The sequence below is a fragment of the Coloeus monedula genome (genome assembly GCF_965178545.1).
Source record: "Coloeus monedula genome assembly, chromosome: 2".
NCBI lineage: Eukaryota > Metazoa > Chordata > Aves > Passeriformes > Corvidae > Coloeus > Coloeus monedula.
In genome coordinates this window covers 2,600,824-2,624,106 of record NC_138782.1, presented here as the reverse complement: position 1 = coordinate 2,624,106, position 23,283 = coordinate 2,600,824, and the positions used below count along the sequence as shown (strand labels likewise).

General features: G+C 45.7%; 1 protein-coding gene across 2 annotated transcripts in view; it reads right to left on the bottom strand.

The window, feature by feature from the left end:
- Positions 1-3,136: 3,136 nt before the first annotated feature.
- The window catches only part of CCDC85A (coiled-coil domain containing 85A), a 67,176-nt gene continuing 47,029 nt past the window's right edge, over positions 3,137-23,283 (bottom strand). Inside the window, exons 3-4 of one of the 2 annotated variants that reach the window (XM_082302279.1) lie at positions 20,205-20,281; positions 3,137-5,067 (exon numbers count right to left, since the gene is read on the bottom strand). In XM_082302279.1, coding sequence (XP_082158405.1) covers positions 4,978-5,067; positions 20,205-20,281 — 167 coding nt within the window. In that variant the 3' untranslated portion in view covers positions 3,137-4,977. The remainder of the gene's footprint in view (positions 5,068-20,204; positions 20,282-23,283) is intronic. The other variant, XM_082302280.1, reaches the window with a different exon arrangement.

Here is a 23,283-nt window from a genome sequence, read left to right as displayed (position 1 = left end):
GAGTGAAGCTATGCTTTACCAGGGCTCAGCACACTGGCCTGAGCCACGATGGTCCCCTGCCACACCAGGCACTTCCAAAGCTTCTTGAAAAAACACCCAACCATGCCATCAAACCCCTCCTGCTCCACAGTGGAGGCGTTCAGGCCTGGGAACAGCACTGCTCACAGGCTGATCCCAGCCCCTGGCACTTACCAACAGTGATGATAAAAAGAAAACAAAGTCACCTGTGAAAGGGTTAAACCACCTTCTCTCTCTCCCACCCTGCTTTTCTCTCAGTGTTTGCCACACACAGCTGAGGTCATTGCAAACAGAATTGTCCCACCTAAATGCAGCACAAGATTCACCTGCAGCCACCTGGATCCTGGCAGAGCAGGTCCCCAACCCCCTCCCTTGGTCCTCTTTCTTTCCAGAAGCTGGGGATGGGCTCCCTGTGTTATTTTTTTTTCATCTGCAGACTTACAAATATTTTTTAAATCATATATTTATGATTATATATATATATACACACACACACTTCAACCTATATGCAGTAGTGGGGGGGGGTAGGGATGGAATCCAGAGAATCTTCAAACTTCAGGCCATGGCCAGTGCTTTGAAAAGATCATTATAACAAGTTCTTATTCAAGAGGAGAGTAATTATCATGTTCTAACAAACACATTAAATAATTCAGTATTATTACTTTGGCACTTCTTTGTGAACCAGGTGTTTAGGAAGCTGTTTCAGACAGAAGCGTGGGATGCAGTCCCTGGGGTCCTTCCCCACCAGCCAGCACGAGGGGAGCCACTAATGCTTGGACTAGGCTGGAGATCCCCAGAGCCTGACTCCAGCAAAGCCACCATATCAATAGCATAGGGTACTATGGTTTTACTTATTTCTCCATTTTCTAATTACTCACATGGAAGTGTCTGAGCTTTCACAGTTAAGACAGATTCAAGTAAGGTTTATGTCTCTGGTCCATGTTCTCTTAAGTTTTTAAAACACAGTCATATTTGTATTTATGCAAGAGTATTCAAAAGTTAATTTTCTTTCACATTACCATCTTTGTTTTGCTTGACCCCCACCAATCCCACACAGTCTTGGCTAAGCCTTCCCCTCCTCTCTGACCTTCTGCACATTGAAAATCTCAACCATGCCATGCTGTTTCTGGAATAAAAAAAACCAACCAAACAGGAGGAGTCTGGAGCCATCAAGGAAGAGGGGAAGGAGCTTTTTCTTTAAGAAAAGAGTAATTCCTAGCAAGATGATTTGTTCATTCCTCTTTTGGCAGTTCCCCTTCCCCCTCACTCCCAGCATTGCACACATCAGATGTGAGTTGCCAGCTCAGGCAAACACCAACTCACAATTCACTCCTGGGCCTGCCTGCACGTGCTAGTAAGTACCATAACCCCAAAGCAGCCCAGCAAATTCCTGTTTGCTGGTTGATTAATTAATGCACAGCCTCTATTTATTCACTCCAGGCAGAGCTGCTATCAAGTCAGCTGTTCTTACCTTTGGGATCTTGGATGAGCAGAATTGCAGTTCAGTGCTAGTATGGGGACATTCATGCCTGGGGTCCCCATGTATGTGGTTCACCTGAGCCTGGAAAACACAAGTGTGGAGATGGAGATTTTGGCATTCCATACCCAGCAGCTGCATTTGATGGCCCATTCTGCTCAAAATAAAGGACAGCCTCATCAAGACTTTTTTCCACTTAAAAGTGGGGGGGGGGGGAGAGAGAAGCCAAGCTATTTTCGCTATTTTCTTCTGTATCAAAGTGGTGAGATCAGTATAAAGAATTCACACCACCCCAGGACTTACTTCAAAAACATTTGGGGAATTAAACAATCCAGTACCCTGGCAGGGCTGGTATTTGTTGCGGAGACAACACAGAGAGCCTGGGGGGCATTTGGTGTTTGAAAGGTTTGGGCAGCACAAAGGAGCGCAGGGCCAGGCGCTGTCCCCAGGCCACAGAGGCTGTTTGGGCTGGCTCTGCTCAAAACATTAAGAAGGGCACTCTGGCTTCATGCCATGGTCATAAACATGTCCATCAAGTGCAGCCTTTGGGGAACAGGCTCTACTAAAACCAGTTACTTGCTGAAAACAAAGTGCCATTCTTTACCTTCTAACCCTTCAGCAAAGCAGCTTTTCTACAGTACAGAAGGTAAAATCCACTCCATACATCCACTACATAAGTGCTATTTAAAATTCACTCACACAGTGAATTTATAGCTCATTCAGGCTCAGCTGAGATCCTGGGAAAGGGCCTGTAACAACATGGGCAAATCTTCAACCAAAGCAGAAGTCTGCTACAAACAACTGTACATAGAGTCCACAAGGCTTGGCACAGTTACATTTCACTGAAAAAGGCTTAACCACAGGGGCAGCTGAAGGTCCCCAAGTACTACAGCAACATTTATTCATTAGCACAGAGGCATTTCAGCAGGCTACAGACCCCCCCCCCCCCCCCCAGGAGCACCCCCCCACACACACTGCCCACTTCCTTCTCTTAGGAAGGTACACTTTAAGGAGTCCCCATGGGATTTATTAGCTTCAAGATATTGATTGTACTAAGTATCTCTTTCCTCCAGAAAATTTAGTAAAAGTTCTCTGCTCTGAAAGAGCCAGCCCTTTCCCCCACAACTCAGTACTGGGGCAAGGACGTGGTGGTACATGAAGCCACCAACACACTGTAGGACACTGCCAGCCCCACCAGCACCCCTTACCTGAACAAAAAGACTCCAAGAGCTCCATGTTCCCCAATCCTCACCTCAAGACTGGCTTGTAAGGAGGGGAGGAAGAAGAAACCAGCACAGGTGTCCTGGGGCTGCAAACGCAGCACAGCTGAGGACTGAACGAGCTGCACCTGGTCACAGCCCCCCTGCACAATCACACACAGCTATTCCTCATTTAACAGAAGACAGAGAAGCAACTTCACTTTGCTGGGATTTTTTAAAGACACCTGGCAAGAAAATGAAGAAAAAAATGCACAGCATGCAGCTAATTTCTCAACCAAGCCGGATTTCTAGCAGCTCCTGCCTGTAAGCCCAAGCAGCTCAGAGCTTCAGTCAGTAAAGGAGAGCAAACAAGGCTGGGATTCTATAATTTATTACCATTGCTAAGATGAACACAATACTTGATACCTCATCATATGCAGAACTGTAAAAAAATAGTTTTAATACAGTATCAAAATTTACACAAGTGTAGTGTCAAAAGACCAGTGTCCCTCGCTTGGCCCCTGCACGTCCAGAGCGCAGGCACAAGTACAGGTGTTACAGCTGTTCATACATACAGAGAGATAGGAATACAACAATTGAAATTGAACTCTGCAAACAATATAGGGGAGAAAACAACATGGAAAGAGGACAGAGCTGTCTGGGCTGGGGGTTATATCAGAAACCACGCAGGAGGGCAATGGCTCAAAACAGAAGGCTGGATTCTGCATTTCCAACTCAAAGAGAAGCAGTGAACGGGAGTTTTGCCCGAGAAAGCAACGCTGGATCAGAGGCCTTACATTGAATGGTACCAAGTGAAAATAACAACAGAAACCAACAGAATTACTGCTGCAAATTAACACACTTTTTCTGAAGACAGATAGCAGATTTACATCATACGCCTATATAACAAAAGATTGTACAGCAACCGAGCTACATTCCACTGCAAATAGCCCACGGACACAGTCCAAGCTCAGAAAAACAGAGGTTCTGACTTTGGCTCAAAACTTAGTAACCAAGAACAAACCAGAAACCCAGGAATTGTTGCATTCCTATATTTTTTTTTATTAATTTTTATTAGTCTTTTTGATACTCAGCTATGGTAAAAAGTTAAGCAACAGCATTCAGTCACAAGCCTGTTGCACATTCATACATGAAACTATCATTGCTTTAAGATATACACAAAATATCTATTGTTGTAATTCAATACACACAACTAGGATCATATACACAGAGATAAAAATAAACTAAGCACATCTAGGGCGCCGTCTGGTCAAATCTCAGGCAATCTGAACAAGAGCTTTCTGCCTCATAATAATGAAAGACATGCTCTGAGGATCATAAAACCTTTTTCTTTGAAAGAACGTTACAGTGGCAAGAAAAGCTTTTTTTATACTGCAGTGCAATCTTTCAGATCCTTGTAGGCTCTTGTTAAATAAACCAGCATGTCTCTAAATTAAACAGTAGAAATTAGCATCCTGACAATTGGAAAATATTTTCCAAAATAAACTCTGATGGAAATCCTGACTTGAGACCTGTAAGAGTGATGCCTAAGCATTCTGTTAATTAAAGGGCCATTCATTAAACACCTTACACCTCTTCAGAAGATGTGCATCAACGTGAATTGAAAAGAAAGCTATCTTGACTTTCATTTAGAAAGAAATTGCGGATCACTACAAGTACTGTAGTTATGCTACACTACCGGCTGGTTAGGACTTTATGGTCTTTTAGCACCTCCAAAGGCAGGTATTCTACCAAAGCAAAAAAATCACCTGGAAATTGCCTAAGCACCATTAACGGATCCTTTACAGACTGAAGTGTGAGTTACTAAGAAGCGACTTTCTCAAACCTGCGGAGACCAAAGGCACAGTTTATCAGTGTCTCTCCAGTCTGCTGAAAAACCTCTCTTAAATCCAATGGCAAACTCGTTCAGACCTATCAGAGATTCACTGTAACTAACCAAAATAAAACTTATTTTGCGTAACGCCTGCAGAATCCCAAATATCTTTTGGTTAGGATGGCAATACCTCAATGCTTCTAAGGGTGGAGTGTTGCAGTGAGGGTGCAGCTCTTCATTAGCCGGGATATTGGAACAGCAGGATTGGGGGACACTGCCACACGGCTCCCCGCCAGACCCCTGTGCAGAATGCCCCCCCTTTCCAGCAGTCTCTTGCAGTGCAGAGCCCCCGACGTCAGCTGGGAATTGCGGCGGACACAGGCAGTTCTTCCCCTCTCCTGGGCAGTTCAAACTCGTGCTCTTCAGAGAGAGGATGTGGTCAGGGCCTCTTACATAGGTCCTTTATACTGATTTCCTGACAAGTGTTGTCTAATTCCAGGGCACGACCCTGCAGCATCTCCAAGTTTCCTCCACACAACCTAGAGGGAGGGATGGAAAGAGAGCTCATTATCCGCAGTTAAGGAGCACTGGCGTTCCTATGGACATGCATCTGGAATGCCACAGCTTGGAACACACACCATGCAGCACAGGTAGGACACAGGGGAGGGACACACAACAGGAGCAGAGACTGTCTCCCATGGGACACAGCATTCCTTCTGAACACAGAAAGCACATGCTGCCAGGTAAAAATGATTAGAAACAGGGACACATGAACTGGCACGTGCATCATGGGGATATTTTACGCTTCACACACAAGACTGAGGGTGTTTGCAGGTCTCAACAGAAACTCTGTCCAACTATTTCCCCAACCACATCTCTTGTAGAATGCGATTCAGAAGCACAAAGATCCTTCCAGAGGTGTCTAAACATCTCCAGCTTAAAAACCACAGAGCAGTTCTTCCTCTGCTTCAAAGCATTTACTTGTTCTCTTCAAACCAAGGAAGGCATTAGGAGTGTTTATTCCACTAGTTCTTTCCTGAGATGAGAGGAATTGTGCCTGCAGCCACTGTGCTACTCTGCTTAACACCCATGTTACAATGTCAGAATTAAAAAGGCAGAGAAGTGATACCCCCCAATATTTAGGGAGGTATTTTACAATGACTTACAGAAAGGTCGATGGAATATGAGCACAAGAACAGTAGCTTATGCCAATGTCCCCAGGTCTCTCAGGGACTGCTAGAGACAACAATGGTGATTCCTATCAATTGTATTGCAATTTCAGACTATTTTTTTGTAACTGCTACTAAATCACCCATTAATCTCCAGGCCAACAGCAATATGACTGTCAAGAAAGGTAAAAGCTGTTTTCCATTGTCATCATTCATTATTTGTATTTTACCAGTGCCTAAAGTCCAGCAGTGAACAGACACTGCATTAGCTGGCACTGAATAAAGACAAAGGAGCTGGATCCTGGGAAGCTGACATCCTGAAAAGGTAGCTCCTAGAGCTGATGAGCAAAGGCAGAACAAACCCAAGGTCCTACTGTGATCCGGTACAAGAGATGGGAAAATAACCCAGTTTCTCTGAGCCTTTCCTGAAGAAAACCTGAGTGTCAGCATGAAAACCAGAAATACTTCAGACTGGAAGCAACACGACTACAGTGTTACAGGGCCAAATTCAAGTCTTTAAAGGGAACTGTCTTTAATTCCAGTGGGTGGGCATGACCCAAAGCCTGCAAACTTGCCGTATGACCAGAACCTTGCAGCCAGAAATCCCAAGTCACCATCATAAAAAACATGTGTGCTTTAGGCACGTTTGCTGTGCAGTGAAACACTGCAGTGGTGAGAGCATGAAAAATGGGGGTTCAGGGACACCTCCCAGGCTGGGTGTCTGTGGCACAGCCAGGCTGGATCTGACAATTCTTTCCAACATCTGCTTCCTGATTTGCCTAACTTAATACTATCAAAGAGGAAGCTCTCTTGGACATCTTTTGTGAGAAGGCACATTGCGCCTAACCATGACTTCCAACAATTTTTCTTGTCAATAAATATTAAAACAAGATCTACCAAGTAGCTAATGCTGACACAGTAATAAACTAGGAGATGACACTTCCCAAGGTCCTTTAGTTCCAGCTGAATGAGTGACCCTGGATTGCTAGGAAGGGGAAAACCCACACAGGAGAGCCCATGCCCTAAGCACAAGTGACAAGCTGGGGTCAAAATGTCACTCAAAATCACTCCAAATTTCAGCAGAAACCTCAGCTAAAGGACAGCTGTGAGGCTGAGGATGCAGCCATGGAGATTCCTTTTTAGCTTACTTCCAACATACCCGAGTGCCAGGATGCAGGAATGTCCCTGGAATCCAGGCAGGAACCTGCACCCAACTGCAGGTGAGAGCCATTACATCTCCGGGCTGCAGCAGCATTCCAGCCCTGTGGGTCTCCATGAGCAGCAGGAAATACCTGTGGAAACCTCAGCTACCCGAGCCCTCTTGCCCAGCTACACCCTAAAATCCCAGTTGGTGTATACCACCTTCCCTTGGGCTCCCTTCCCAAGTGAATTGCAAACAAAGCTTCCCAGTAACCTGAGGAAAATATGAGTAACACCCCTCCAGACCGAATCCAGACATTCCTGTGCTTTGGAATTACACCCATGCTCACTAATACACAATGAACTGCCTCTAAACCCACTGTCACATGTGGCTACATTCTCCTAAGGCACTACAAGCTTATAAATACAAAGCAAAACCATTCCCAAATACATTGTTGATGAGCAGGCACCAATTCCATATGCACATCCTGAGGAGAGAATTCCCACCTCCGTTACCTTAATAACATACCAGCACAATCATATAACACCACAAAATTCCTACAGCATGAATTACACATCCATATTTGCGTTTTGCAATATTTTGGTACCAATCAACACCATGCATCAAAATTATGGAGCTCAAAGTGAAACTTGTCATCGTTCCACTGTTTTCACAGGCAAAATGATGCCATGGCAAATGTTTCCTGTGAAACACCCACAGTGCATCAGGCTGCAGCTAAACACTGAGTTACAGCCTGGCAGGAACTGCAAGGAGAATGCAAAAGAAAAGAAACATTATAAGTCGTTCATCACAAATCCACTGTGCTTTGAACATGGACTGGGTGGGTGTAAGAAGACAAAACCAGAAAGAAAATAACCAACTATTTTAAAAGTATAATAATATATCAATAGTCAAATCAGGCACGGATTATAGAAGTCAGAGGAACAGGGAGCATTTCAATGCCAGCAGCAGAGCTTTGAATGGCTGGGGAACAAAGGGACAAGGTGGGATACAAGTATATATTTGAGATTTACACAAATGAAGTGATAATGTCAAATTGAGCATTTTAGAAGTGGCATTACTTACATCACAAGAATTTTTATGGATTACTTTTAAATATGTATGAGTTAGAAACTGGGTTTTATCCATAAATTACAAAGGAATATCATAGGCAGAAAAATACATAGGGGCCATTGTTCAGGTGGGGAAACTGAGGCTGCCAGGCTTCATCACACTTGCCAAGTTTTATTCTTATGAAGGATAAATTCAGGTCAGCTGAGTCATACAGTACTTTATCCCAGATATATTATACACATAGATTTTTCTGATCAATACTAACCCACATGTTAACACTACAGTGTTCCTAATGAAACAGTAATTGCATTACAGAAACAGTAATTGACTTAATTTCCATATAAAATCTTCAAGGGCATACTGTCAGCATTTAAACGAAGATTACTTTGCATCTTCAGGTGTTTCCAGGTTCAATATGGAATACAAAATTAAACCCCTTAAACTTACACTGCACATTTTTCCAGCTGTCTCAGTGCAAAGTCAATCCATGCAGAGCACCACAAGCAGGTTGGTCAGATACAACTGGAATGGGGACACACAAGTGGCAACTTCTTCTTCCAACCATCCTGCCTGATGGAACAGGTCATGGAAGAGCCTCATCCGACCGGCTGCATGGCAAAGCTCTGCTCTTGTTCCCCACTTCCTCCACTGGCAGGAGATTCCAGGCAATTTTTAAAATATTTTTTCATTTTTTTCAAAGTCAGGAAAACAACAGCACTATTTTAACAACCACCTCCTCTGTTTTCTAATGGAAATGTCCCTTTAAAACACAGTCCTGCTCTTCAGATTTCATGCTGTTCACAAGTGGGCTGCACTAACAATGAGGTTTTATAACAGAGACTATTTCTTTGTTGCAGGAATTCCAAGTTGCCAAATTTGTACTGAAAAGCAGGCTCCTGATGCTGGCTGGTTCTACCTCCTGCACCTGATTCTGCAGTGATGCAAGGATCAGCTGTGCATTCCCCAGAAAGGTGGGATCAAACCCATATGCCTCACCCTGGGAAAAAGCAGGGTCTGCTCCCTGGCTGGGGATGGGGAAGTCGGGCAATCTGTGAGCTGACAGCTCACTTTCCATTTGGATACAACACTTCATTTATATCAATTGCTGCAGTACCTCCTGGTGAACTTAAAAGCACAGCTTTCACATCATATTGAACTAAACTCTGTGTATTTCTTATCAATCCATTTCAGCAAGCAAAGCATCAGCTGTTGTTCCAATATTTCACTTACACGGACCAGCTGTTACTACAGGTTGTCAAAAGCACCTTGTTAAATGCTCCATTCAGGGAAGAGCCTTTGCCAAAGGGTATTTTAAGAGAACTACAAAAGGCTTTTTTCCATAATGACACATGATCTCTTGACAAAATTACGTGGCATAGCTTTATTTTCTAGGCAGCAGCAGGTGACATGCATGGAAGATGCAGAGAGGACCTGGAGCACTCTGAACCAGGCACTCCTCGGGAGCTGGGAACGTTGCACGAGGGTGAGATCAGCGCACTCCTGGGCTGAGTGCAGCTGGCAGGGACGTGGCTGGGGCGGCCATCGCGGAGGGGACGTGCAGCTGAGGGCATGAGGAGAGGGGCTGGGGCACTCTCTGCTGCCTCTCCCCTCTGCATGCCAGGAAAACAGGCGAGACGGCTGCGGGGAAGCGCTGCTGTGCCCCGGGGCTGTGTTACAGGAAGGGATCTGATGGCTGTAATTTGTGCTCGGTTCACTTGCATAAACCCATTTCCTCAGGCTCCACGGAGGAGAAGCCAATGTCACCCGGCCTGAGGGAGACAATCACTGTGTGCAGGAACTCGAATGTCCAGGCAAGCCAACAGCACCGCTGAGCTCAAAACCAGAGCAAATGTCTACAAAAGTCCCTTCCAGAAGGAGTGCCAACCTCCCACTCCAAGTATGTCCCTGTAACACCTGTAGAGGTGGGGAATAACACCCCCTTAACCTAAAGCAGGTTAGGAATGAGTGAAGCACAGAAAAGAAGAGGTGCACAAAGCCCCAGACAACCACGTCTGAGCCAGCACTGGGAGAGAGGAATACACAGTCCTTGCTCTCTGCTCAGCTCTCCCTCAGTTTCATTCCCCTCCAGAGGAACACGGGTACCACTGGCACCTGTGCTGCAGTGGGACAGAGAACTCAGCCACTTGTCTCATGTCACCCCACAAACCTTGGAATCTTCTAACACTTTCTAAGTTTCTTTAATTGCAACAGTTTTACTGCTGACAGAAGTGAGAACTTGAGATTTACCCCTCTGATTACTTGTGTCAATTGCTGTATATCAATGCCACACAGGCCTTTGCAACGTAGCCCTGACTTCAGGGTAAAGCACATCTGTTCCCAAGGGAGTTTCAGCACTGACCTTGGGATTGTGGTCTTTGCCATTTTTAACAGAAATATACTGTGTGCCTTGGCTTTATCTCTGCATTAAAGTCTTTCTCTTTGCACGGGTTAAGGAATCCCTTGTATTCCACTGGAGCACAAACATGCATTCTCAATGAAAGACTTCCTTATTCAGCAAAACACCACTTCCAGCTTCAAAGAAAAACTACAAGTGTAAGTAATGTGGAGAGCAGCTACAGCTGGAATCAACACGGCTGTGAGGGCGGGACCCTGCCCAGGATACACACAGTCCACAGATGCAATGAGTGACAAACAAAAACAACCCCACTCATGACAGTAACATCCCAGTGGTGCCCATGGGGATGTTGCCAGGACAATACACACGTGTTGAGGGACAGACAGGACGTTTTGCATGGACTGTACCAGAGGAGCAGCATTACCTTCAGAGCATTTACCACTGAGTCAGACTGCTGAGAGGCTGAGCCATGTCCACTGACGTTGGCTGGCTCGTTTGCAGAGCAGTGACTCCCCTCCGCCCCTCCTGGCATCCTAATGGCATCCTTCGCAAAAAATTAAACACTATTTAATACACAAAAGGCTTGGTCACTAATTAAAACAGATGTCAGTTATTTATTGCTCTTTTGCAGAAGGCTGAGAAGCACTGAAGGTGTGTGTTACTCCCAAGCTCCCCTCTTTCTGTGCCACAGTAACCAAGGTCCACTTGAGGCAGCGTGGGTGGCACTGCAGAGTGTCACCCAAACATTCTAGCCCTCAAGGGCGTCTCCCTGGAAAATCAGGACATAACAAAATTTCTTATGTGTGTACATCACCTCACAAAAGTGCTACAAAGTTTACAGAGATAATTTCAACCTCACAGGAAGGTTTTGAGAAGGTCTAATTTTATCTCAGTAATTCTGGAGGTTGTTCCTTCAACAGAACTCACATTTTTGAACGTTGCTGCGAGGTTTGCAATATGAGCTGAGCCACAGCCAACCAGAGAAGGAGCCAGGAGCTCCGGGCTGCCAGCTCACTCCTTCCCTGCCTCCAGCTCCTCCAGGGCAAGGGCATGGCCCCCTTGGCCTGAGAGATGTCAACTTGTCCCCAGCAGTGACAACCTCAGGGTTGTCCCAGTGGACACCTGCAAGGGCTCTTCAGGACACTGCCAAAAAAATGCACGCTACCTAAATTCTTCCAGCTCAGTCACCTCAAGCTTTGCAGGATGTAAAGCATCTCCTGGAGTGAGGTAACCTGAGCAAGCAGGCAGCTCTGGAGGAGTGCTAAAAATACCCCTGCTGCATCTGTGGGCAGCAATGTGAGCACTGCAGCCGCAGGGACCGCCCTAGTCCCGCTCCTGAGCTGCTCCCAACTTGCCCTGCTCTTCCCTTTCATTCCTTACGCAGAACTTTGTGTAAAAGAATTGAGAACTCCGAAGAAGCAAAATGTTTCAAAGACAGAGAGAAGGAAAGTTCCTTCCTTAAAGGTAATAAACACCGTAGGAAACATTAAGAAATAATGTAGCATTAATTCCTGCTGGAACGTGTGGGAAATGCATTTCTGAAGGAAAAGTAATGACAGTGGAAAGAGCCTCTGATGAGGAACAGTGCCCCCATGGGCTCTCATTTGCCCTGCTAAGCAAGCACATAGCACAGTGCAGTTTTTGGGGGTATCTCTAATCTAAACAGTAGGAAAGATGAAGGTGGGGGTGGGAGAAAAAGGGCACACAGCGAAGACACGAGGCTGAATTTCACAGATCCAAATTCATTGGAAAGTAACCCAGTCCAAAGCAAGTTCCTAATGCTCTTGGGATACACTGAGGCCATTGTAACCAAAGGTGCAGGCTCAGAGCAGTGCCAAGGGGCAGAGAGAACCCTCCCGGGCACCTAAAACATCAACTCAACCCCCACAGTCATCTGCAGGACTGGACTTCACATATTCAAAAAGAACCCTAAAAAAAATTAAATATGTTACAAAAAACCCCAAAATGCGGCATATGCTAAACCCATGGAAAAGGTACTTTAAGCCTGAATCTGAAACCTCATTTCATACACAAACTTGTCCTCCCGCCAAGCACTGGATCCATGTAATCCACAAGAGTGGGCACTAATGGATCTTGTAACCAGGCTGGCAACACCAGCACACGCTCGGGGCTGTGCGGGGCAGCATCCTGCAGTCCTCCCCAGCAATGGCCATTACCAAATTGCTGTGATGTATGGAGGGGCTTTAGGACTTATTTTGCTTTGGGAAGGATTCATGACTTTGGGAAGTTCGTGACTGGCCAGACTTTATGCTGTACTTTGGGAAAGGAAATGAAAGAGGAAGGAAAAGGGGTAATAAAGCAGCTTGGAGCAATTCTGGCTTAGGATAGACTCAGTCTGTCAGCTTTGGGGCTTGTATCAGGAAAAGTATTCTGTTTCTTTACTAACTCCAGAGGCAGCAAAGATTTTGGTCAGTTTTGAATAGAAAATAGAAATACTGCCATTAAAATGATGAGAAAATGACTATGCACTACACATGTAGCCTTCTGAACACAAAAAAATCCAAACTTCCTGCAAGCAGTGCTGCTCTCAGAGCTCAAGCTCTCCTCCAGGCAGCTGTGCTCCACAGCCTCTTCCCTTGCCATATGTAGCACACTTTTGTCTCCTTTCATGAGAACGAGAAACTTGTGAACACAGTGCTTCAAGCAGCCAGCACATGTTGATAGGAGACCGAAAATTATTATTTCCCCTGTGGACATCCTTCTCCTTCCTCCCTCTGTCCTTGATAAGAGACATAAGCTTTTCTTTCAAAAGTAAGGCAGATTTTGCAGCCCTGAAGGCCCATCCTCAGCTCAGGGACTTCTCATGTCAGGTGAGGCCACTCCACTGATGCAGTAAAGCTTCTGCCTCCCATGGAGGAAGCTTATTCCAGGGGATGATGGGGATGCCCATCTTGAGCACGGGCCCTGTGAGCTGGAGGCACTCCAGCACTACTGTTAGGAGTTCCTGAGGCAGTGAAGCAAAGCAGGAGGAAAAGGCACTTTGCCAAAGCGGTGGTGCCTGAACACACAGGACCTTGGGGAACGAGGAACTGAGGTCTGCAGAGCCTCTGGCACAGCTGCTGCTTCCCAGGGGGAGCATGGACATGTTTCACCTTCCACCAAAACCTGGCCTAACCTTCCTTGCTCTGAGCCCCCTGTCACTGCCCAGCCCCAAGTACAACTGGATCCTGAGCAGGACCTCGAGGATGGGAACAGACATCTGCTCCCTTCCTCCTCTTTCCTAGCTCCACACAGCACCTGCATCCAGCTACTGGAATCAGTATCCTGTGTGACAGATCTTTTCATTTCTTATCCAGTAACAAACTGTGGAAGTGGATCCAAATCAGACAGGAGGGATGAAGTCATAGCTCTGTAGTGTTGAAATCTCTATAAACTTTAAACATCTTGAGTAATTGTGAACAAACAGAGCTGTATAACATCAGCACCTGAGAAATCATTTACTTCTTTGCTCATCCCACATAACCAGCCTTCCCTACTGGGCCTGGCCAGCCCTTGTGCCCAAGTACAGCAGCATGCATGTGGCCTCTTCTGAGTCTAAAGGGATCTCTGTACAGGTCATCCCACTGCAGAGAGCAGGTAAAACCCACACCACATCCTGTGTACTTCCCACAAGGATAAGAATCCCTGAATGCGCAGATCCATTTGCTGTTAGAAGAAAATCTACAAAATATCTAATGCCAAAACGTGACTCTAGTGAATAGAAAGAACAGGAAATCTGACTCAGTCCTGTAATATCACCTAACAAAAAGCCCAGATGAATGGAAATTTAGCATTTCACTCACACTAACTACAAAATGTTACTACTCAGGCCATTTTCCCACAGTGCCAGAGGCAAACCCTGCACTGTACCCTGGCCAGGGTCAGAATAAAGACCCCTGTGTAGAACAGGGTATTCTGTGATGGAGAGAATTCATCACGAGCTGTTCTACTTAACTCAGTAGAAAGCTTCATTTTTTCAATCTGTATTGTTGATAAGGACAGCCATGAATGAAAACCACTGTAGTGCCCAGCCCAGTGTTCAGCTCAGTCCGTGGGAGTCCATGTGCCAGCCCCTCCGGAGGTGCCTGGCACGCAGGAAGAGCCAGGAAGGGAAAAGCAGTCCATGGCTGCCCCAAGGACACTCACAGTCACCTCATCAAAGCTTCCAAGAGAGCAGGATTTTCCTGTCCACTGGGCACTGGTTCACTCACCATCCAAGCCCTACCTCATTCTGCAGCGGCCTCTTATCCCAGATGCAAGTGGTTTACTAGGAAGTAGATCCTTCCTGCTGGGTAGCTGCCACATCAGTTCAATCACTACCTGATTTTCAAAGCTTTTTTCCCTGATTTCCCCAGCCCTCAATTTCCCTGTACAGCTCAAAGCAAACACAGACTGTGTTTGTCAGCTTGTTTCAAACAGGCAGGAGAAAGGAAAACCAGAAAGCAGTAACTGCAGCATGTTGCTCTGCTGGATTAATAACACACTAAAGAAAACAGAGACATTTTTTAGGGAATATTCCTGTCAATTAAAATACACAATCTTCAAACACTGCAGTTTTTCACCTGTCCTCAAAGACCTCAGCAGAAACCTCTCCAGGATATTGCTGCCAAAATCCACACATGTTCACACTGGGTTGGAGGCACACTCAGATTTCTGAGTGGACAAAACTGTTGCTGGCTACATCCCCTCAGAAACAGCCATTTCCAGCAGGCCTGTCAGAAACCTCTTTTGATAATGAACAGGCAAGAGAAAAACGTTCTGGGCTGTGGCAGCTCCAAACCTTGGAGGTCACATATGGAAAATCCAGAAGATTCCATACAGTCTACTAGAAAATCCTGAGGACAAAGTAACTCCTGACTTTTAGAGTTATAACTGGAAAAAAAGATCATCTGTCCTCTCAGAACGGCAACTCTCTGTGCACCAAGTGTTTCTTGAATTTGTATCTTGGTAACATGAAGCTCATGAGCTCTTGTCTTCCAGCCTTCCCCTGTCAAGCACAATGGACACCCTGAGACAAAGACCCTGCTCAGAACTGCAGCTGCTGGGAACTGGAGCCCTTCATTAATGGCCTATTAATTTACACTGGGAACGAGAGCACATGAAAGAACTGGATGGGTGGATGCTCTTGATTCACTTTCTTTCAGCAAATATTTGATGGCATGATTAGGAAACATGAGTTTATTCAATGGCTTTTAACTACATTTTGGTTGAAGGATTCCCTATCCTACCTGCTAAGGAAGGGAGGAGACAAACACTATGGAACTGTGAGTGACACAGATTTTAGAAAAAGAAACACTAACCAAACAATTCCCACCCTCTAATAGATTTATAATTAAAACCGTGTCATGAAGAGGGAAAATGAAAAAACACAGATCTCAGCGAAAGGTTTTTGAAAGAGTTGGAAATAGATTGAAATAAAATGTGATAATCTAATGAAAGGGGGAAGAAAGAAGGAAATGGAAAGTGTTAAAAGAGCTTAAGAATAAACTCATGTGTGCCTAACCATTTCCCAGTTAAACATACCAGGACTGGAATGGGCTAACAAGGATGCTTTTTACCCCCAAAAAAGGGCCTGAAGCAACAGTGCAAGTGCAAGAAGTACCGCAAAAAGAGACAGGAAAGGACCAAAAGCCTTGGAAAGGAAAGAATGAGGAAACAGAGGCAGCAGAGCCCAGGTGAGAGGGAGCAGAAGGCTCTGCTCTAGCCTGGCACCAGAGCTGCCTCCTGGTCCTGTGCTGTGGGAGCTGGGCACTCACTCCCTCTGCATACCACCTCCGGCCCACTGGCACCTTGTCTGCAGCATCGTGGCAATGCTTCCCTTCCCCTTCACTGAAAGGGAAAGCTGAATTACAAGGACAAAGAGCTGGAAGGGGAAAAGTCTCCTCCTCCCGTGAAACAAATAAGAACCGAAGCAATTTAAATTGGGTGACTTGCCAAGTTTGTCTTTTGCAAATGCATTCACTGTCATTATATGACAGATGTCCGCATTCCCAGGGCATTTCAGCTGAGCTTATCAGCCCTGAAATACCACCCCAACAAAAACTCAGGGATATCTTCAGCTAATTGACATGTGGATGCCAGATCCTGATCTGGCTTCTCCCGGCATAAGGCAGGGGAGCAGTCATGCACCACGGCAAGTCTGGGAGGAGACTCCTCTTCCCAGGCCTCTGAAGATACTCACTGGCATAACAGGTCTGTCACAGCCCAGGGAGCTGCAACTGGATCCGAATTCAATCTTTGACCCCTACATATTTTAGTAATTATTGCTGAGTATCTTCATTACAACAACATAGGTGGTGTGACAAGATTTGAGTGGTAGGCGAAGATCTCAGGTTTTAGTAACAGGGAGGCTTTAGGGATGGCTTCCCAATTCTCAGCCCTCCAGCTCAGTGCAGCTGAGTTACACACTCAAGAAGAAGGAAGAAAAGCCCTGTCCACCCTGTGCTGCTGATGGGAAGGAGATGGAGAAAGTCAGAAGCAAAGCTGAGCCGGGGAAGAAGGGAGGGGTGAGGGGAAGGTGTCTTTAAGATTTAGTTTCTATTTCTCATTATCCTACTCTGATTAGAGTGGTAATGAATCAAACTAATTTCTCCAGGCCGAGTCTGTTCTGCCCATGACAGTAACTGGTGAGTGATCTGTCCCTGTCCTTACCTCAACCCATGAACCTTCTGCAGTATTTTCTCCCCCTGCCCAGCCGAGGAAGGGAGTGATGGAGCAGCTTTGGCGGGCACCTGGCCTCCAGCCAGGGTCAACACGCTGTGTGTGGTTAGAGCATTGCTGATGCTGCATTCTCCTGTTTCAATGTCAGCTGCACAACCCAATCTCCAGTGGTGCTGCAGTTCCATGTGCACTTTGAGTCAGCAGAAGGCACTGCCAGAGCCCATGTGCTGCTCCTGCCTCAGTCCTGTGAGGAACTACTCCGGCCTGAACTCATCCAGCAAAACAGAAACGTTCTTGCTCTATCCCTGCTGCCCCCAGGCCCTGCTGTCACACAGCTTTGCCCACAGGAGTGTTTGAGGAGCACCAGTGCAAGCTGCTCACCCCTCGGCCCGGCCGCAGCCGGCACAGTCTGGCATTCCCAACAGAAGACCCAGCTGCGTGCCATAAATCTTGGAAAGTATCTGCTTTCTTGCTCAAAAGTCCTGCTTGTGGCCAGAAACTGAAAGGGTCTGGGTCATATCTTGTTATTGGAGAGAAGGAATACAGAGAACGACAACAACAACAAAAGAAGAGCTCCCACAAACACAGCAAACCTGCAACCTACGGCTCCTCGTAACTCTGAAAGCCCTTCCTATGCTCTGAACCATCTCCACAACCACTGTGCAGCACAGCGAAAGACATTAACAGGCTTAAGTGAATATTCCCATTTTTATACCTTTTCTATTACCTGATCAAACTAAAATATTGACTCAGTGGTGGTACTGCAATTCCCCTGACAAAGCAGCCCTTCGGTACAGCAGAGGGAGCTGAAACTCAGGTTCCATTTGAACAGTGATGGCAGCACTTAAAACCATTTTCTTTGGAAATGTTCTTGCCACTAAATATTAATAAAACCTTTACATTAGAGGTCTGTGGGGTTTTGAAAAGAAAACTAATACATATGGAGGGAGACAAGCAAAGCAAAAGAAATCGGAAAGGAACCACATCTAAGTGACAGAGGAACAGAATGATTTGTCTGGAGAGGTGTCGACAATTGTGTCAGTGCATTTCCAGGAGTGACACATAAGCAGAAAAGGGGGGAAAGAAAGGATATTGAAAGCAGAGAGGAAAAAGAAGAAAAGCATGACAGGAGGAGAGAAAAAAGCCTGAGACAAGGCCAGGGCTTTTCAGCAGAGACAGCAGACGTGTCACACTCACGAGCGTGACTCGTCACCTCTCTCCTAAGTGCAATCCTGCAATTCCCAAACCCTGCCAGGGAGGGGCTATCCATAAAAGCAGAAAGGCATCTCTCACTCAGACACTGCTGAAATTTTAAGGCAGGACACTGTAACTGAGTAAGGGCCGTGCCAAAAACCTTCATCGGTTGTGGAGCTCGTTGTAGATTTTCAGTTTATTTGTCAAAAGCACTTGGCTTGGCTTCATGCCCAACAAACTCCCACTCCTCCCACTAAATGGAATTAAACCAGTGCCAGGAGTTTATGCATTTCCATCCTGCATCCTTGTCTTTGTGACAGGGCCTGATCACCACTGAGGTGAGCACGTTCAAGGTGGGACCCACAGGAATAACAAACTCTCAAAACAAGCTGAGGCAAATGTAACACCGAGGTGATGAATGCAAAGTTAGAATAAGCTTGGTGTCTACACTTCCTTCCTCTCCCCAAAGCCATGACTTCAACCAGGAGGAAGAGTAAAATATGCCAGGAAATGTGAACTCTTGCCACTCATTAAGTCTTAGAATAAAGTATCCAGAGATATGAGGAGATTTTTCAGAACTCCACCACAGATCCTTGTGCCAACAAAGCCAGACATAAGACAAACTCTGACCTGGCTACTTGAAAACAAAAAGCAGTTTCCAGGCTTGCCCACCTCACTCTTCCCCTTCAAAACCCCACCCTCAGCGTATTTTGTTTCAATGATTTTTGCAACAGCTACAGGCTTAGGTGCTGGGCTGTTTCCACAGGCACTATTCTTTGGTTTGGAACCCCAGCCAAGGTATTTTCACTGAACTCAGTGCCCACAGTGTGGGTGTTCCAGGCTTTGGTAAGATTTGGGAATGCATTCTGTGGGTTCTGCCTCAGTGCCTCAAACCCAGACAAATCAAACATAAACACACGGACACTTCTAAAGATTTGGCCCATGAAGAATGTTCTGCACAATTTATCTCCCAGTGTTGTTTCAGACCCAAGACAAACCACACAGTATTTTTGGGTGGGTTTGTTAACATTTGCCATGAAAAATGTTCTTGAAAGAAAATAATACTCTTTATCACTGATGATCAACCATTGTCTTTCCTACTGAAAACTGTTTACATGTTAATGAGCAGACTTTTCTTGTTGTCCTTCTTTTCCAGATCCAAAAATCAGAGTGGAGAGAAGCCAAGGGCCCAAGGTCACCAAGCAAAGAGTTGCAGAGGCCCTTCCAACTGTCACATTAAAGGTGAGGGGAAAATCCACCACATTTTACTTAGACTCTGCCTTAACAAAAGGGCAATAAATCTGAGCCAGTGGATTTTACTTCTTACTACCTCACTGTTACCTTGGATTTTACAGTCAAATAATGGTACTAATTCCAACAAAAAGCATTTTTTTTCTTCAGACCAATGGCTAGTGTTCAATTTAAACAAAATCCAACTTCATTTCTTTTCCATTGGGCAATTTCATTTGAAGACCTGACAAAATTTTCTAAGGGTTATTTAATGAAACACGATAGAAGTACGTTCTAGTAAGTATGTACCTATATGAAAAGTTACAAGTGTATTCATTTGTATTGAGCTTTTAAATTTTGCATTCTTAGAAACATGTTAGGAAAACCTTTAACACCGTATTTAGTCAATTGACTTTCAGTCTTGCATTAATGTATCTAATATATTTCCTAGAGTATTAAAAATAATATAACCCAATTATTACTTATAATGTTTGCATTTTTAGAGCAAAATGTTTTGGTTAACTGTAAAAAGTAGTTGATATTTTAACAAGAAGCTCTTGGAACAAAACCAGAATGCAAAGGGTCAGTTCACTGTGATTCCCAACCCATAAATTAATTAATTAATTAGAAGGAGCAGCTTCCAGAGAATTTTTCTTAGCAAGGTATCAACGCCTGCAAAGGAAAAACATTAATGAAAGCATTGTCACAGCCTTAAATCAACCTCCTACTCAAACACAGCAAGATGAGCAAACAGATGTGAGAGCCTTTGGTTATCTGGGTGTTCAAACACAGGAAGGACAAGGGCTGCTGGTCCCTCTGCAGCCCGGGTGCTCCCACGGGGCTGTCACCCACCTGGGGCAGCATGCGGTTTTCCTCCTCCAGCTGTCTTACTCTGGCCTCCAGCTGCCTAACATAGGACAAGGTTGATTCTAAAAAATCAAACAGAAAAAAACTCATATTATCCACAGAGATCTGCTTGTGTTTACCAGTGCCAGAGCCTGCGCCACATTCTCACTTGTACTCACAGCAGATTGCCTCTCTCAAATATCCATGGAACATCCCACTCTGCTCCTCCCAGGGCAGAGCAAACAGCCCTGATCCTGGAACTGATCAATTCCTTGTTGCTTGTGATTCTGAACTGCTGCACCTTAAGGTGGTCCCTTCTCAGACCCGAGGAATCTCACAGAAAGACAACACAGGCTTGAGTCCTTCCAACCCATCCCCATTTGCAAACGCTCCACAAGGATAACTCATTATCCCACCAGGTCAGCACTGCGGAGCCCAGGGAGAGCAGATGGTGCTGTGCAGGCAGCCAGGGTCAGAGGGGCCCCTCGCACAGTCCCGGGGCTCTGGGGCACACACAGCCTCCCCAGGCAGCACAGCAGCTCGTGGGCTCCAGCCCCAGCTCCTGCCAGGCCGTGCTGCCACAGCTGGGGCTGGGCTGGAAAGCAGCTGTGTGTCCCCAGGGCCCGGGACGTTCTGAGCTGGTTGACAGCAGGACCGGCCGGGGCACAGCGCGCCTCACGGCACGTCCTCCTCTCCCCCACACACCAGGGACACGCTCCCACTGCCCTGCTCTGCTCTCTCAACTGCACAAAGAGCAAACCCTGCTTGCTCTGCTCACCAGTCCCTCACTGACCTCCACAAGGGCAACCTTTGGTGCATTGTGAAGAACATGAGTCACTCCCAGTCTGCCCCCAAGACCTTGACATAAGGAGATTCCTGATCCAGCACTAAAAGCACCCAAGAGCTTTACCATCACACATTTCCTGGGTCACATAGAATTGCTGCTCTTAAAGTCCTGGATCTAAGAGAGAGACATGTCTAGGAATGTAGCACTCAAGTGTAAGAAAAAAGATGCAGAAAAACTGTTGTGACTCTTGCACCTCCTTGTATGTAGGTGGAATTCCACATTTACTCATCCCTGACTCAGTGATCCATCCACTCAACTTCCTCTGAGATGTCAATTCCCATCACACATTTGTACTCATATTGCCATGTAATTAGCAAAATTGATGATTGATGGTATGGAATCCATGGGTATCAGGGCAGTGCTGATGGCTGATATAGTCCTGCAAAGCTGCGTTGAGAACACAGCTGTTCACTGGTTTCAATTGACAGATGAATTTGGGCATGAATTTCCTCTGATACCTCATCACTACTGCAGCCTGCCCGTAAAATAAGGGAAATAAGGTGTCACTTACTGCTCTTATGAGACTGCAATGGGCTAAAATATGCATGGGAATTTACACAATATGAAGACAATACACAGTAATTTGTCAAAGATAATTAATGCCCAGCCAAGCACTGGATTAAAAATAGCCTCGTGCAATAAAAGAGGAAGAGGTAATCTGAGGTTCTGCGCGCTCTGCTGCATGAGGATTTTCATAGTTAGTGATGGGTGCATCTCTGGAGAGCTGCTGAGCCTGGCTCAGATGAGCACTTAGGAGATGAACAGCTCATTCAATTAACTCTGTACGACAGGGACCCTCCCACCAAATCAGCTCCTTCCCAGCACAGGCACCCCTGGGAGGAGCCGCAGGAACTCCCTCACCATCACAGCCCTTAGCAGAGGCAACAGCTCCTGGCACATCCCAGCCCTTCCCTCTGTTGTTTTCTCCATGAGATGGTCCCTGAGTACCCATCTTGTCAGAGGGGCTGAACCAGGTGCTCCCTCTGGCCCTGGCCAGCTCTAATTGCTTGGTTACAAGTTCACTGCTGTGGCAGTGTGGATTTGGATTCATGGTCGAGTCGAGTCCAATTTCCCAGCTGTGCCCACCAGTTCCCTCCATGAGAGTTCCCCTCTGGATTCTTTTCAGCTCCAGGCCGCCTGCAATTTCCTGGTTAAGCATTTCTTATCTCCTCAGACAACACACGCCTCTTGGCAACGTCTGCCTTAGTTTTACTCCTTTACTTCTCTGTTGTGAGTCCAGAGCAGAGATCTCTGCTGCTTCAAATCACGCAACTCTGCCTCAGTTCTCAGCTTCCCAATGCCAGCTCCTACCAGCTGAGGATTTGGTCCAGAATCTCTGCGCCTCTTAACCCTTCTAAAGTGTGAAACAGTTATTTAAATCTCCTCTTGTAATCTCACTAAAAGGGAAAATTAGGTCATCTACCAAAGGCTTGAGCAAGTAAATCCTAAGGTATGTGAGTCTTCTTGACACATAGACTAGACACATATATATTTCAGGATCTGTTAATATATTTATGCTGGGATGTTATAAGCTTAGAGGAAAAATGAGCAGAAAAGTCAGTCAAGGACATAGGAGATGGAGAAATTGAAAACACATGAAGTGAAACACTGTCACCAAACTTTAAGAAAACCCAACCAAACAAAAGTTGCATCTAAAAGCGTTTATGAGAAGACCGACATGATCCATCTCTCTGCTTTGGAACAGCCTGTGCAAACAAGACAGTCCCTGGCTCATGTCATTACTGCCAGTTTTGACCCCTGTGGGCTCCTTGGTTACATGATGTCCTCTCCTTCCCATCTTCCTTTGTGAGGCATTGCTAAGGATGTATCGATTTTGAACAATTCCCATTCTCAGGAATGGGTTACCACCAAATGAGCTTCCTTACTTGAGCCTCCTGTGCTCTTAACATCATTGAGAATGTGATCAACGTGTGGTGCCTCATTCCAGGGCTGAAATAAAACTATTTTCTGAGCTATTAGAGACACAGAAATATCTTGCTCTTAGGGAAATTCAGTGACAATTCGCCCTCTCTCCACATCTGTCACTCTAACATGTTGTAAGAGAACATCAATATTTTCGTAATTATCTCTTTTTCTTTTGACATCCACACTCTTGAAGCGAGTAGATATTTTGGGGTTATGTCAAACTTTATCAGACACTTATGTTGCTGCCAAAGGCATATTTGTGCATTGGTTTTTATCCATTTTTATGTCACTGTGCCTGATTTCAGTCTAGCA